General features: G+C 62.1%; 1 protein-coding gene and 1 long non-coding RNA gene across 8 annotated transcripts; both read right to left on the minus strand.

The window, feature by feature from the left end:
* Nucleotides 1-497: 497 nt before the first annotated feature.
* On the minus strand, nt 498-8493 carry LOC106049348 (zinc finger protein ZFP2-like). 5 transcript variants are annotated; one of them, XM_066987252.1, is made up of 4 exons: nt 8264-8403; nt 6120-6219; nt 5800-5909; nt 498-4103 (listed from the first exon to the last, which is right to left on the minus strand). In XM_066987252.1, exon 4 carries the CDS (start codon nt 4064-4066, stop codon nt 2378-2380), a length of 1689 nt encoding a protein of 562 aa, XP_066843353.1. In that variant the 5' UTR covers nt 4067-4103; nt 5800-5909; nt 6120-6219; nt 8264-8403; the 3' UTR covers nt 498-2377. The 5 variants fall into 5 exon arrangements, with proteins under 5 accessions (XP_066843353.1, XP_066843351.1, XP_066843352.1 ...); XM_066987250.1 differs by lacking the exon at nt 5800-5909; XM_066987251.1 differs by lacking the exon at nt 5800-5909 and having other exon boundaries at nt 6120-6457; nt 8264-8386.
* Nucleotides 8494-10286: 1793 nt separating this feature from the next.
* Nucleotides 10287-13721, minus strand: LOC106049360 (uncharacterized). Of its 3 annotated transcripts, none has more exons than XR_010827312.1 (3): nt 13587-13721; nt 12896-13033; nt 10287-11365 (listed from the first exon to the last, which is right to left on the minus strand). It is a non-coding gene; the product is annotated as an uncharacterized lncRNA (long non-coding RNA). The 3 variants fall into 3 exon arrangements; XR_010827313.1 differs by having other exon boundaries at nt 12896-13051; nt 13587-13687; XR_010827311.1 differs by lacking the exon at nt 13587-13721 and having other exon boundaries at nt 12896-13112.
* Between the last annotated feature and the right edge of the window lie 294 nt (nt 13722-14015).

Here is a 14015-nt window from a genome sequence, read left to right on the forward strand (position 1 = left end):
CCTCTCCCCTTCCCCAGAGACCCGCAGGCTTCAGATGCCGGGCTGGGAGCCCGTTAGGACAAGGACGTGTCCACCGCCAGCTGGGGACAGTTTGCCCAGCAAACAGAGGAGCTGCCCAGACACAACCCTTGAGGGCAAGTCGCAACCCCCTGACCACAGCCCTCCTTACAGCGCATCCTCAGAAGCGCAAACCCAAAACGGAGCTTGCTGGAAAGTTTTTGCACTGAGTATCTGCGGGCCGCGGGCTTTGCGGCGAGTGGTGAAACCCAGACCTGAGCCGTACGCTAGTAGTGAGGGCTGTGAGTTAGATACGCCAGCTCCCGAGACAGTTAATGAGACCAAAAAAAACAGTTAACGAGACAAAAAAAAATTAATGAGACAGACAAAAAAAACCCTCCCCACCCGCAAGGTCGCCAGGCTCACGCCAAAAGCCCGGAGGCAAGCAGGGGCTCAGCCAGACGCAGCAGCGGGCTCGAAGAAGCAACGAGGCAAAGACATCGTTAAATAACTGTCCTGTAATTAGTGTGCAGAGCGCTGAGGAGCACACCTCCCCTCCCGCCCCCAGCGCCACAGGAACCCTACAAAAAAGGGGGACGGGGTGGGACCAGGATCAGCAGGAGTCCGAGGGTTGGCACCTCCGGTCCCACAGCCCGCGACACCGGGCCCCTGCGAGGCAGCTCGGATCGGAGGACAGGGCTGGCCTTCGCAAGGAAAGGTCCGCACGCCGCCCCCCGCCCAGCAGCAGGGGCAGCCATCAGTCAGAGAGAACAAACCCAGGCTTCGGGGGCGGCGGCAGCGCGGGTGGCTCCAGAGCTGGTGCTGCCCTCGGACGTGCCGGGCACGCGCGGCACGGGAGCGAGGAGGATCCAGCGCTGGTTTTGCGTGCTCGCCCCTTCCTCGTCCGGGTCCCACGAGCGGCTAGACACAGCTTACAGCACGGGCTGTCCCTTGACAAGGCTCCCAAGGCAGATCACAGCACGTGCACCCTGCTCTTCTGCTCCCTACCTGCCTTACCGGCACCCTGGGGCGGAAAAGAGGGTTAGTGTTTCCAATCCACGACGGGCTCCTTCCTCCGGACGGGCTGGGAGAGGCAAGACGGTGGCTCCGCACCTCTCCCCCACCATCTCCCCAAAAGATACCCCACCGCCAGCGCCAACCGGGCAGCGCCTTTCCCCTCCTCGCTCCGGCTCTCCCAAGGTCGCCCTTCCACTCCCACCCGTTCCCCTGCGCCTCGAGGCCGAGTTTTAAGTGAGGACACCAGGGATCTGCAGCCGACGCAACCCCCGCCTCTGCTCCCTGCCCGGGGGGGGGCTGAACAGAGGCAGCCTGCGCGGTGCTGTACCCAGCAGAGCGCCCGCGTGGCCCCTGCACAGCAGGGCGGAGGGCACTGCTTTCGTTATTAACCTGATCATCACCAGCAGCAGCGTGAAACGTGGACGGGACGCTTCAAATTCGTCAGAAGGAAAGGGAGGTGCCTGCACGCTGCTGTTCCCCACCGTGCTTTTCACTGGTATACACCCCCCCCCCAAAAAAAAAACACCAAAAAACGGACGGAGCTCCTGCTGCAGGGCTCGGTCACAGGCAGCGGCGGCGCACCCCTACTTCGAGGGGCTCCCCAGGAGCACCCAGCCCACACCTGGCGCTCAAGGAAGGCAGCGGCATGGCCCCGGGGCACCGGGCAGACACGCTGATGGAGCCGGTGGCGTGGCCAGGCTGAGCTACGCTCACCGGGGCGACTAAATAAGCCCTCCTTGCAGCACTGGGGGGGAGAAGCAGCATCCCTTAGCATCAGCCGAACAAAGGGCTTGCCACGGCCCGGCTGATGCTGCTCTTCAGAGCTCTGGACACCGGCTCTCAGCCGCACCGCAGCCTCGGCCAGCCCAGCTCGCCTCCGGAAGCCACCACGGCCTCCCAGCAGGGCTCGCAGCTGCCCACGGGCGGCGCGCTGCGAGCTACAGCCCGCTGCCACCGGCCAGCCTGCGGCCAGCAGCGCTCACGGACGGCGCGGCACCTCCCCGCGGGCGGCACCGGCCGGGAGGCGGGAGCCTCAGAGCGCAGTTAGGAACCCCCGCGGGATCGCCTCTCCGGGAGGAGGACGGAGAGAACGGCACGCGCCAGGGTTTGGCAGAGAAAAGCCATGCAGCAAAAGCCCCGCCGGGTTCAGGCTCGGGAGAAGAGCTGCAGCAGCACCCGCTTCTCGGGCTCCCCCCTCCAGGGACGCTGCAGCAGCCCCCCGCGCACCTACGGGAAGGCGTGCTGCGGCGGGCTGCCCTGGGGCTCGTCCGTTGCTGCGGGCACGCTGGCAGCACGCTCGCTTATTTATGGCTGCGGGCTTCCCGGCCTCAAAACGCTCGCACCGCGCGCGCCGCTCCGGGGCTCAGCCGTCGCGGTGCACGCGCTGGTGCTGCAGCAGGTTGGAGGGGTGAGCGAAGCCTTTGTCGCAGACGCTGCACTTGTAGGGGGTCTCGCCCGTATGCACCTTCTCGTGGACGGCCAGGTAGGCCAGGTCCTTGAAGAACTTGTGGCAGAAGCTGCATTTGTAGGGCCGCTCCTGGCTGTGCACGCGGTGGTGCTGCAGCAGCAAGGAGGGCCGGGCGAAGGCCTTACCGCACGCCTCGCACTTGTAGGGTCGCTCCCCGGTGTGCGCCCGCTCGTGGATCACCAGGTAGGAAGACTGCTTGAAGGCCTTCCCGCAGGTTTTGCAGACAAAGGGGCGCTCGCCCGTGTGCACGCGCTCGTGGGAGGAGAGGGCGTTGGACTGCTTGAAGCCCTTGCCGCAGAGCGGGCAGACGAAGGGGCGGTCGCCCGTGTGCACGCGCTCGTGCACCTTGAGGCTGTGCCCGTAGGTGAACTTCTTGCCGCAGACGCCGCAGACGTGGGGCTTGTCGTCGCAGTGCTGCCGCTGGTGCAGGAGGAGGGCGTTGGAGGTGGGGAAGTCCTTCCCGCAGTCGGCGCACTTGAAGGGCTTCTCGGTGCAGTGGGTGAGCGTGTGGCGCTGCAGCTCGTAGGGCGTCTTGAAGCTCTTGTCGCAGCAGGCGCAGTGGAAGGGCCGCTCGCCCGTGTGGATGCGCCGGTGCTCCTGGAGGTTGGAGGAGCGCTTGAAGCGCTTGCCGCAGAGCTCGCAGCGGAAGGGCCGCTCCTCCGTGTGCACCAGCCGGTGGCTCTTGAAGTCCGAGTGGCGCTTGAAGGAGGCCTCGCAGAGGTCGCAGCGGAACGGGCGCTCCTCGTTGTGCACCACCTCGTGGCTGAAGAGCTCCCAGGCCCGCTTGAAGGCCTTCTCGCACACGCCGCACTGGAAGGGCTTCTCGTCCACGATCACCTCGCGGATCTCAAACTCGGCCCCGCCGCCGGCCACGCTGGCGCCCCGCTTCAGGTGGGGCGGCAGCACCACCGCCGCCTCCTCCAGCTCGCCCGCCGCGCCGCCCAGCACGAGTTTGGCGGTGGAGTAGATGCCGCGCTCGTCGATCAGCTGCACAAAGTCCGGCTTGGGACGGGCATCTCCGGGATGAGGCGGCTCGGGGGAGCAGGATCGGGAACCTTTTCCCTCCTCCTCTTCTTCGCTGCTCTGGGGCGCAAGGGGAGCCTCCTCCAGTCCGTTCTCCGAGCGGTTTTTCTTCCGTCGGAAGTCGCCGGCCTGCCCCCAGATCAAGCGCAGCCTCTTTCCCCGGGAGGGCCCCGGCTCTTCGGCTCTCTCCCCGGGTCCTGGAGATGCCGGGGCCGGGCTCGACTTGGGCTTCAGGTAGAGCCGGTGCTTCCGCCGGAACGGCCTGCGCGGCTGCAGCTCCCCCGGCGCCTTGGGCTCAGGGCACGGGGCACCCCCCTCGCCCTCTCCTGCCTTCTGGCCAGGGCCGTCCACGTCCCGAGGGGCGAGGGAACCGTGCCCTTGCCAGCAGCGTCCTGAACGGCGAGGAGAAACCTGCCCGTGCCGCCCTGGGTGCTGCGCCCGGGTGGCGCCCTTCTCTGGAGCCTCCTCCTGCTCTTCACCTTCAGGCCCATCTTCGGGAACGCAGACGCGCCGCGGGGAGAAGGGGGGCTCGCAGGCTGGAGAACCTGGCCGCTCTTCCATGGCTCCGGGCGCCGGCTGCCAAGCCAGACAGGACCCCCTGCAAAAATCAGGAAGGGGAGAACATGAGAGAGGCAACCGATCGCTGGAAGGGGCCGTACGACAAGGGGCAGGAAGGCAAAGCCACAGGCCGAACGGCGCGCAGGGAGGTGTGCCAGACGAGCAGGGACTGCAGGGCTTGCAAAGCCTGCTGCCAGCGATTCCTCTTCACCTTAGGGGGAATCGAGTCGGCTGGGTGGTGCTGGAGGGGCAACGCGGATTGATACCTCTTCGAAACCTTTTTACCGATCAACCTGTTACCAGCAACTGAATCGCGCTGCCGGTAGCTATCCACCCGCGCAGCCACAGCTCGCTCAGCCACAGCTCCCCGGCTGGAGCAGTGGTTAAGCCAGCCTCGGCCCCTCTACCCAGGAGCCGGGGGCCGTACCAGCTCGCCAGCAGGTCCCCGGCAGGGGGTTTGGGAGCTGCGCGTCACGCAGAGGAGGGCGTTTCTGCCGGCCTAACGCCGACGCAGAGCGGAAACTGCCGCGAAGCTAAGCGTGAAACCGTCCCACAGGGTCCCTTCCACCTGAGAATGGGCTCTACAGGCTTGAACAGAGAAATAGCTGCCAGGAAGCAACAAGCAGAAGAGGAGCAAGATAGACGCTGGGAAGGCACTCGGTGAAAGCTTCCCCAGGCCCGATTAAGTTGCAGAGACAGCTGGTGCTGCTGAATTTGCAAGAACCGATACACTCCGGACACACAGCCTCTGCTGAATCCGTCCCAAGGCCACCAACGCGCACTGGAACCAACGGCAGGTTGTGAAAGTCAGGCCACATCCCAGAGGGATGCGCCCCCAGCGCCCCTAACGCTGCTGGGGACGGGGCTTCAGCCAGGCGACCGTAAGGGAAGGCAAAGGGCTGAGACGTTAGCCGGCAGGCTGTGCGCCGTGTGAGGTTAAATGCTATTAACAACAGCTCGATTCCATTAACAGCGAGGGCTTAATGAATAAAAGGGTGTTCCAAGAAGCGTTGCTTATTATCTGTGCCTCCCGCCCCCACTCAATCTCAAGTTACAAAAAAAATAAATAAAAATAAAAAATACCGCGACAAAACCGCGTGGGTTTCAGCGCGAGATTTGGTTTCATTGCCACGGAGAAAATTCGATCGCACCACAGCTCTGTCAGCCCCTCGCTCCCAGCTGCAAACAAGGGTGGGCCTCAAAAGGGCAGCTTCTCTAGTTCAAGAAGGCAGCAAGTTGAAAAGAGGGGCGAAGGAGGCGGCTGTTAAACGCATGGCAAGCAGCAAAGGGTGAAAGGGACGGGAATTTGAATGAATCAGAAGGTTAGAAGCAAAGAAAGCCAGCGAAGGATGAAACCAGCAGAAACCTGTACCTAAGCGAGCACTTTTCGTCTCCTGATGAGATGGATACGTGCTAGTTGCTTCCCTCACCGCCCAGGGAGCCCGTCCCTCAGTCTGCCACGCACAAACGAGGCTGGGAGCAGGGACGAGGGCTCGGGATCGCCCTGCTCCTGAGCACGCTCGCCTGGGATGGATCCGGACCTCCCTTTCGAGCCCACAGCCCCTGCTCTTGCATGAAGGCTTCAGAGCCCTCCCGCAAGACTTGGGTTGAGTCCTCAGGGCGACCAGAAACCCCCCAAGCAGACTCCGAGCCCCACAGCCAACACCTACACTTACCTCCAGGTATTTAAAAAACAACAAAAAAAAAAAGAAAAAAAAGAAGAAGGAATCGCTTGCCTGTGGGAGAAGAGATGGCGCAGAGGCAGCCGATGCAAGCCTGGCCGCTGCTAAGGGAGGACGTGGTGCAGGAGGGCGAGGACAGGTCCCAACGCCTGTGGAAACTCGCTCTAGGGAAAGCCCAAATATTAGGGCTGCCTTTGCTGCCTCTCAGGGAAAAGGCTGGACAGAGACGCCCGCCTGCCGGCTCGTGCAGGCCGCTCCGACACCATAACCTCACGCAGGACAAGGAACCCAGGTCTTCTTGCCCGGCGCTGACGGGAGGCGAAGCGCAGGGGGGCCCTAACGGGGAAAAGGAACCCAGCGAGACCCCGACTTACCCCGCGCTGCCAGGGATCCGCCACCAGCGGTCGGGTCGAGCCACGCGGCGCTGGAGAGGTCCGCTCTCGGTGAGACACGCGCATGGTCACAGCGGGAAACCTGGGGGGGGGTCCGCACCAGGCAAGAGGTCACACGCGGGCGTTTCGCGTGCGGAGACGACCGGATTCGCCGCGGTTTTACTGCCCGCCCCGAGCCCTGCCACCCCGGAGCCTGCAGGGGGTGCGGGGAAAGGACCGAGGGGCTGCACCAGGGCTCAGCCCGGCCCAGAACCGGGGGGAGAGCTGAGGAAACCACTCGTAACGCAGGGAAGGACGAAAATGCCTGCTGCCCTCACGAGCTGCGGAGACAGGAAGGGGTGAAACAGAAAGGGCAAGGTGAGAAACAGGAGTCTGCCGAGAGGGAGCTTCTGTGTGCCGAAGCAGAGAAGATCTGGGGGGGTTAAAAGTGACCAAAAGCATCAAAACGCCGCGGGAGAGGCGTTCCCAGCGCAGGCAGCGCCGACACCAAGCAAAGTCCTGGTGAAAAGCACTTGGGAGGAGACGGCGCAAAGCTGGTTTTCCAGTCAACGAGCTGGAGAAGCAGCAGAGAGAGTCCTGGGCCCGGCCGGGGGAACCTGTCCTACCCACGGCTACCTAACGTCACCAAGCTGGAGGAAGAGCTAACTGCGGCCGGTAAACGTAACCAAAGATAAAGCCAGAGAGGAAAAACAATAACTTCAGTTGAAGGATGGTGCTGGCGTTAAGAGCAAAGGGGCACAACGCAGCAACGGGTCAAATAATCGGGATGAATTAGCTCCAGTTCAGTAGGAACGGCTGAGCAAAAAAAAAAAATATATATTCCTTTTTTCCCCCCCCTCCCCAAGGCAGCTGGAGCGTTTCACTGCTCGGGCTGGGACCAAGGTGCGCTGCCGGGCCCACGGCACCACCTGAGGGAAGGGGCAGGGTTAATTAAGGTAGGGAGAGGACGGTTTTTCCGTCTCACGGAGCCAGGAGAAGCGCACGGAGCGCTCTGGCTTGCCCTGGGCGAGCTGGGCAGCCCCTGCGGTGGCCTTTCCTCAGAACCTCCCCCCTCCCCAGCCCACCCCCTCTCCCTTTTCCCACCCCCTCACCACCGCAAACTCTCCTGGTGCGTCCCCCTTTCCCCCTTGTACCTGTGAGGATCCTCTCACCCCCCCCCCCACCGTTACAGCCAGGCCCTCCCGGCACCCCCCCAGTCTCTCCCACGACAACCAGCCCCCTCCCCAGCACACCCCAACCCCCTGATCTCACCCCCTTCCCCACCCCGTGACAGCCGGACACCCCCGGTACGCAGCCGCCATCCCTCAGTATCGACGCGGGCCCCCCTCAACCCCCTCCACACCCCCTGCCACCCCCCCCCCAGCTGTCCCAGTCCCTCCCAGTCCCTCCCAGTCCCCCCCAGTTTCAACACGGGCCCTGCCAGCTCGCTGCCTGCCCCCCTGGCATCACAATCAGGCCCTCCCTGTTATCGCCCCCTGCCCCAACGCGGCCCCACAGGACGCTTTGGGACGGAAGGGACCTTAACGATCATTTAATTTCACCCCCCTGCCCTGGGCACGCCTCTCACCCGCCCGGGCTGCTCACAGCCCCAGCCAGCCCGGCCTCGAACACCTCCGGGGACCGGGCGGCCACAGAAATCTCCGGGCAGCCTCCTCCGGCGCCCCGCCACCCTCTGAGGGAAGTTTTTTTTTTTTCCTTACACCTAACCTAAACCTAGGTTTTTTTAGCTTAAAACCATTCCCCTTCCCCCCAGCCCCCTCAGGCACGCTCCCGGCTCCCCCCGGAGCCTTCCCCTCTCCAGGCCCAACGCCCCCAGCTTCGGCGGAGCGGGGCCGCGGCCCCCTGCCCACCACCGTGGGCCCCCCCGGTACATCATAATCCCTCCGGTACACCCCAATCCCCCCGGTACACCCCCAATCCCCCCGGTATACCCCCAGCCCCCCCGGTACACCCCCAGCCCCCCCGGTTCCCACACGGGCCCCCTCAGCCCAGCCCCCCCCGGATCCTCCCGGCCCCCCCCCCCGACGGGGAAGGCCCCGCTCGGCCCCTCCGCCGCCGCCACCCCCGCGCTCGGCGGCTGCTCCTCGCCCCGTTCCCCGCCCTCCCCCCCCGCCCCCGGTGCTCACCCCGGGGCCGCCCCCGCCGGGCCCCGCCGCCGTCCCCTCACATCCGGCCGGTGCCGCCGGTGCCGCCTCGCGGCGCCTCCCCCGCCGCCGCTTCCGGCCGCGCGCCGCGCCGCGGGCAACGTCACTTCCGGCGGCGGCGGCGGCGGCGGCAGCGGCGCGGGGGCGGGAACGGAGGGGAAGGGGGAGGTGGGAGGGGGGCGGGGAGGGGGGAGCATGCGCAGAAGGCGCAGCAGACAGGGGAGAGGCAGCGCATGCGCAGAACGCGCAGCAGGCGGGGGAGAGGCAGCGCATGCGCAGAACGCGCAGCAGAAAGGGGAGAGGGAGCGCATGCGCAGAGCGCGGAGCGGGGGGGGGGGAGGCGCATGCGCTGTTAGCAGGGCGCGCAGTGGGGGGGGTGCGCAGGGAAGCGCGGAGTGACAGGGCCGTGTAGGTCGGAGGAGAGCTCCGAAATCACCACGTCCAACCTCTGACCTAACACCAACAAGTCCTCCATTAAACCATGTCACTGAGCTCTACACCTAAACGCCTTTTAGAGACCTCCAGGGATGGTGACTCGCCCACCTCCCTGGGCAGCCCATCCCAATGCCTAACAACCCCTTCAGTAAAGAAGTTTTTCCTAATATCCAACCTAAACCTCCCCTGGCGCAACTTTAGCCCATTCCCCGTCATCCTATCCTTGGGCATGTGGGGGAATAGACCAGCCCCCACCTCGCTACAGCCTCCTGTAACGTATCTATTGAAGCCAGGGATAAAAGAATGGGGGCTTGCTTAATCAGATTAATGATTTCTAAATAAAACAATCGTAATTATCAAAGCCAGGAATGAAAAAACGGGGGCTTGCTTAATTGCGTTAAAATAGTTATTGCTGAGTGTCTTTGCTTGCTACTGTGCAAATTAACCGCAACAAGGAGTCTCGGGGGCCCCTCGCGGAGGATAGTTGTTGTAGGAGTTGTAGAGTTGTAGAGGTAGGAGTTGTAGAGTTCTTCCACAAATCACTGTCACCAGGCACGTAGGAGAACAGACCAACCCCCACCTCTCTACAGCCTCCTTTAAGGTACCTGTAGAGAGCGATGAGGTCTCCCCTGAGCCTCCTCTTCTCCAGGCTAAACAACCCCAGTCCCTTGTAAGACTTGTTCTCCAGACCCCTCACCAGCCTCGTTGCCCTTCTCTGGACTCTCTCAAGCACCTCCATGTCCTTCTTGTAGCGAGGGGCCCAAAACTGAACGCAGCACTCGAGGTGCGGCCTCACCAGAGCCGAGCGCAGGGGGACAATCACCTCCCTAGGCCTGCTGGCCACTCTGCTTCTGATACAAGCCAGGATGCTGTTGGCCTTCTTGGCCACCTGGGCACACCGCTGGCTCATGTTCAGCCGACTATCAACCAGTGCTCCCAGGCATGCGCCGTCAGACACGTGGGGAGGGCAATGGGGACGTGCGTGGGGGTGGGACATACGTGGGGGGGACACGCATCTGTGGGACACGTGTGTGGGACACATGTATGTAGGGGACACGTGGGACACGTGTGTGGGACACGTGTGTGTGGGACGTGTCTGGGAAACGGGGACACGCATGTGTGGGACACGCGTGTGCATGGCAGGGACATGCTTGGAGCACGTGTGCGTGCAAGGCACAGATGTGCCTGGAGCACACGCGTGTGTGCCTCTGCAATTCCTGGTGCTCGGGGATTTCCAGGCAAGCCATGTTCGTTCCACGCGGAAGCTCTGCGAGCTGTTTTAATCCCCGGCGAGGCACTTTACCCTCCCGTCATGGCCTCAAAAGCCAGCAAAACACACGGAGGACGGAGTAAAAAAATACAGAAGCGAGTGGTTGCAGGGAGTGCGTGCCAGCTGCCTGGCGGCCAGCCTTGAAACCACGACAAATCGCCCCAAATTCCTGCAACCCGCCCCCGCTGCAGCCCCGGCAGCAGCTCCCGGGGCAGCTGGGTGCTGAGTTTGTCGGCTGTGACTCACCGTCGGAAAAGCTGGTTTCAGATGTCACCAGGGCAGAGTTAACAGGAAAAAATATGCATCGAAAAAAATTTATTTTCCCATACTTCCCCCTCCTCCCCTCCTTTTTCTGAAGGTTGTGCCAAGCAAGACGGGTGCGCCGAGCCGAGGAGCCACGATCCCAGCAGGATGAGCAAGTGCCGGTGCACGTTATCAGGGGGGAATTCAGAACCGAAAAAAAGCCATTGTTCTCCCTCAGTCTGGACAAAAGATTTTATTTCAGGAAATGGAAATTGTGACGGCTGAGAACTTGAGATGCTGGAGCCCTCACCACCTTCTTCCTTCTGCCTTGGTTATTATCAGCCCCAAAAGCACGAGGGGCAGCTCTCAGAGAAACGCGTTGCTTTATTTTTCTTCAGTATTTCTTAATTTCTCAGCTTTGGAGGATGGAGATCTTCTGCAAAACTTCAGAGCGAAATCTGAAAGTGATTTGTTTCTCGGGTTGCTTGCCCAGTTTGGCAGCAGGCTTGGCGAAAAGGGCGTGAAATCGGAGGAAACACAAAATTAAAACCGAACCTGTACGCTTTGTGCAGAAACTGCTGGGTTTCCAACGTGGGGACGAAATCCCAGGACATGGAGCTTTGTCACTATTTTGGCAAGTAGGAGAAAGCCTGGGGGTGCCTCTCCTTGGAGGTGTCCTTGGGGGGAGGAAAGCAGCTGGCTGTGTACTTCGGCGGAGACCCCCGCGTCTCCTCCACCAGTATCTTCAGGACGGCCTTGCTGTGGTTGGACATGGTGGCTGAGATGCTGTAGGTCCCATCGGACACAACGACGGAGGAGGTTTTTTTGTCCAGCACCTCCTTCCTGTAGGTTTGGGACTGGGGTCGGTCCCCGCGCATGGACCAGTAGAGGCTCTCCAGGCTCCCGGAGATGGTTGCCCCCTGGAAGATCTCCACCGCGTACTGGTGGGCAAATATCGTGTTGTTCCTGGGGTTGTAGAACATCACCGCGAAGGAGAAGGGCTCCGAGACGTACAAGAGGGCTCCGGATACGCCCCAGGCGCTCAGGTTGCGTTTCACAAAGACGCACGTCTCCCGGGACTGGGGGCTGATGGATGGTGACGGGGCGTGAAGATTTCGCCGCTTTGGCAGAAATAGCTGCGGGGAGAGCGGAAAGAGAGCCGTAACGTCAGGCTGGAAGGTTTCCACGTCGCTCTCCAGTTGCCTGAAGGGAGGCTACAGCGAGGTGGGATCGGTCCCTTCTCCCAGGCACCAGGTGATAAAAGAGGAAATGGCCTCAAGTGGCACCAGGGGAGGTTTCAGGTTGGATATTAGGAAAAAATTGTTCACTGAAAGGGTTGTGAGGCGTTGGAACTGGCTGCCCGGGGAAGCGGTGGAGTCACCATCCCCAGAGGTCTTCAAATAACCTGCAGACCTAGAACTTAACAGCGAGGTTTAGCGGTGGACTTTAGTACTAGGTTAAGGGCTGGACTAGATGATCTTAGAGACATTTTCCAACCTGATTCCGTGATCCTGTGTTTTATGATTCCCCGTGCACGGGGCACTGCTGAGAAGCACCTCTGGTATCTCCCAGGACAAGGGGATGCGGCTGCAGGCGCAGGCACAGGTTGCAGACACCCTTGCCCCCATCCCACCCCCCCAGGCACTCCAGCAGGGGCTCGGCGCTGGAGCAGGAAGGGGTGCAGGGCAGGAGGGAAGCCAAGGAGTGACATCCCGTGGGGACCAGGCTCAAGGGGCGGTGGATCGGTGGTTGCGAAGTCCAGCCGGAGGCCAGGAACTAGCGGCATACCCAAGGGGTCAGTACTGGGTCCGATCCTGATCAGCATCTTCGTTAATGATCTGGATGATGGGGCAGATTACAGCAAGTTTGCTGATGACGCAAAACCCCAGGGGGTGGTGGGTACACCGGAGGGTCCCACTGCCATCCAGAGAGACTTGGGCAGGCTGGAGACGTGGGTGTCAGGAACCTCATGAAGTTCAACAAGGAGAAGTGCAAGGTCCTGAAGCTGGGGGAAACAACCCCAGGCACCAGGAGGCACCCAGCTGGGAAGCAGCTTGGCAGAAAAGGCTCTTTCCAGTGGCGCCCGGTGACAGGACAAGAGACAAGGGGCACAAACTGAAACAGGAGAGGTTCCCTCTGAACACCTGAACATCATTTATGGTGACAGAGCACTGGCATGGGTTGCCCAGAGAGGTGGTGGAGGCTCCTTGGAGGTATCCAAAAGCTGTCGGGACGTGGTCCTGAGCAGCCTCCTGTAGGTGCCCCTGCTTGAGGTGGACAAAACGACCTCCAGAGGTCCCTCCCAACCTCAGCCCTTCCTTCGTGTTGTGATCCCAGACCCCGCAGCAAACGGAGGGGTGGGAGTTGATGGGGTTCCCCTTTACCTCGGATAAACAAGCCCCAGGGAACCCGGGCGTTTGTCCAGCCCTGTGTTTTCTCAGGGCTGAGCGTTTTCTTTGCAAGGTGTGTGCTACGAGGCTGTGGCACTCCCCTCGTCCCCTTGGCACCAGCCCAGGCCCTGGGTGCCTCTACCTGCCGTCTGCTTCCTTCTTCCCCCTGCAGCTTTTATGCAGCGCCCTCGTGCACACCGAGTTTTGCTGCTCTCAGACTTGTGCCCAAGCTTCGGGGGCCTTGTAAATCTGGGGGCCGGTGGGCGCCGTACAAACCTGGGATTGCGGAGGGTCACGCTTGTCTTGTTGGTGATCTCAATTCCCACGCTGCGGGACTGGGGCGTGCTGAGGAGGATCTCCTCGAGGTCCCTGCGCTTCTCCATGGGGTCAGGCTGCTGGCGCACGGAGGACAGCCTAGAGACGTCGGAGATCCTTAAGTGAGAAGTGCAGCGGGGTCTGTGGGGCGCAATCTGCCTTTGGGCAGGGTCCAGCCCGGAGCCAAGCCCCACCGAAGCAAGCTGACACATCTGTCTTAAAAATAATGGCAGAGGGGACAGGCTTGGGGCGGGCAGCAGAAGCAGGGAGCCTCTGATTTCTTTGCTCTGATTTCTCGTCCTTTTTTTGTGCTCTGGTTTCTCATCCGAGCAGCGGGAGCGGGAGAGGAGAGGATCCGACCCTTTGGTGTGGGGATGAGGCAGCACGGAGGTGCCCTAGGGAGCTCGATCCTGCAAGTCCACATCACGTCCCGCTGATGTGCTGGGATATCCCGAGGGCGTCTCGGAAGAAAAAAGGGGCTGGTGTGGGCTGGGCGAATGAGGCAAAACAAAAAACCCCACCGAGACACCCCGGAATGAGATGTCTGGGACGGGAGCTGGGCTCTGACAGCGGAGGTTGAGTGAGAGGGAGAAAAAGCAAGCACAGAAATCATTCATGGACCCCCAGACAGAGCGACCAAGAGGCCCCTTACCTGGTGCTGCCCAAGTTGTGGAGATGGGGGGAAGAAACCCGCCGTCTCTTGGGCTCCCGGGGCCGCGGATGGAGCCCTCTGGGCTGCTCTGCTCCTCCCTCGGAGCCCGCTCTCACCCGGGGCAGGGTGGCTGGCGGGAGGCAGGGTGAAGCGGGGGTGTTGCCCTGGGAGATGCACTCCTCTGCCGGTTCTGGCGGGGGCAGAGCTAATTTCCTTCCTAGCACCGGGTAAGTTGCCGTGTCTTGGATCTGTGACGAGAACGGCAACGAGACGCCGACGTTTTAGTTGTTATACAGGGCCAAGGACTTTGCTGCTTCCGATGCTGCCCTGCCTGCGGGGAGGCTGGGGGTGCACAAGGAGCCGGGAGGGGACGGAAGCGGGACAGCTGTCCCCAAACAGCCGAAGGGGTGTCCCATGCCGCAGGGTGTC

The sequence above is a fragment of the Anser cygnoides genome, chromosome W (assembly GCF_040182565.1).
Source record: "Anser cygnoides isolate HZ-2024a breed goose chromosome W, Taihu_goose_T2T_genome, whole genome shotgun sequence".
Classification (NCBI taxonomy): Eukaryota; Metazoa; Chordata; class Aves; order Anseriformes; family Anatidae; genus Anser; species Anser cygnoides.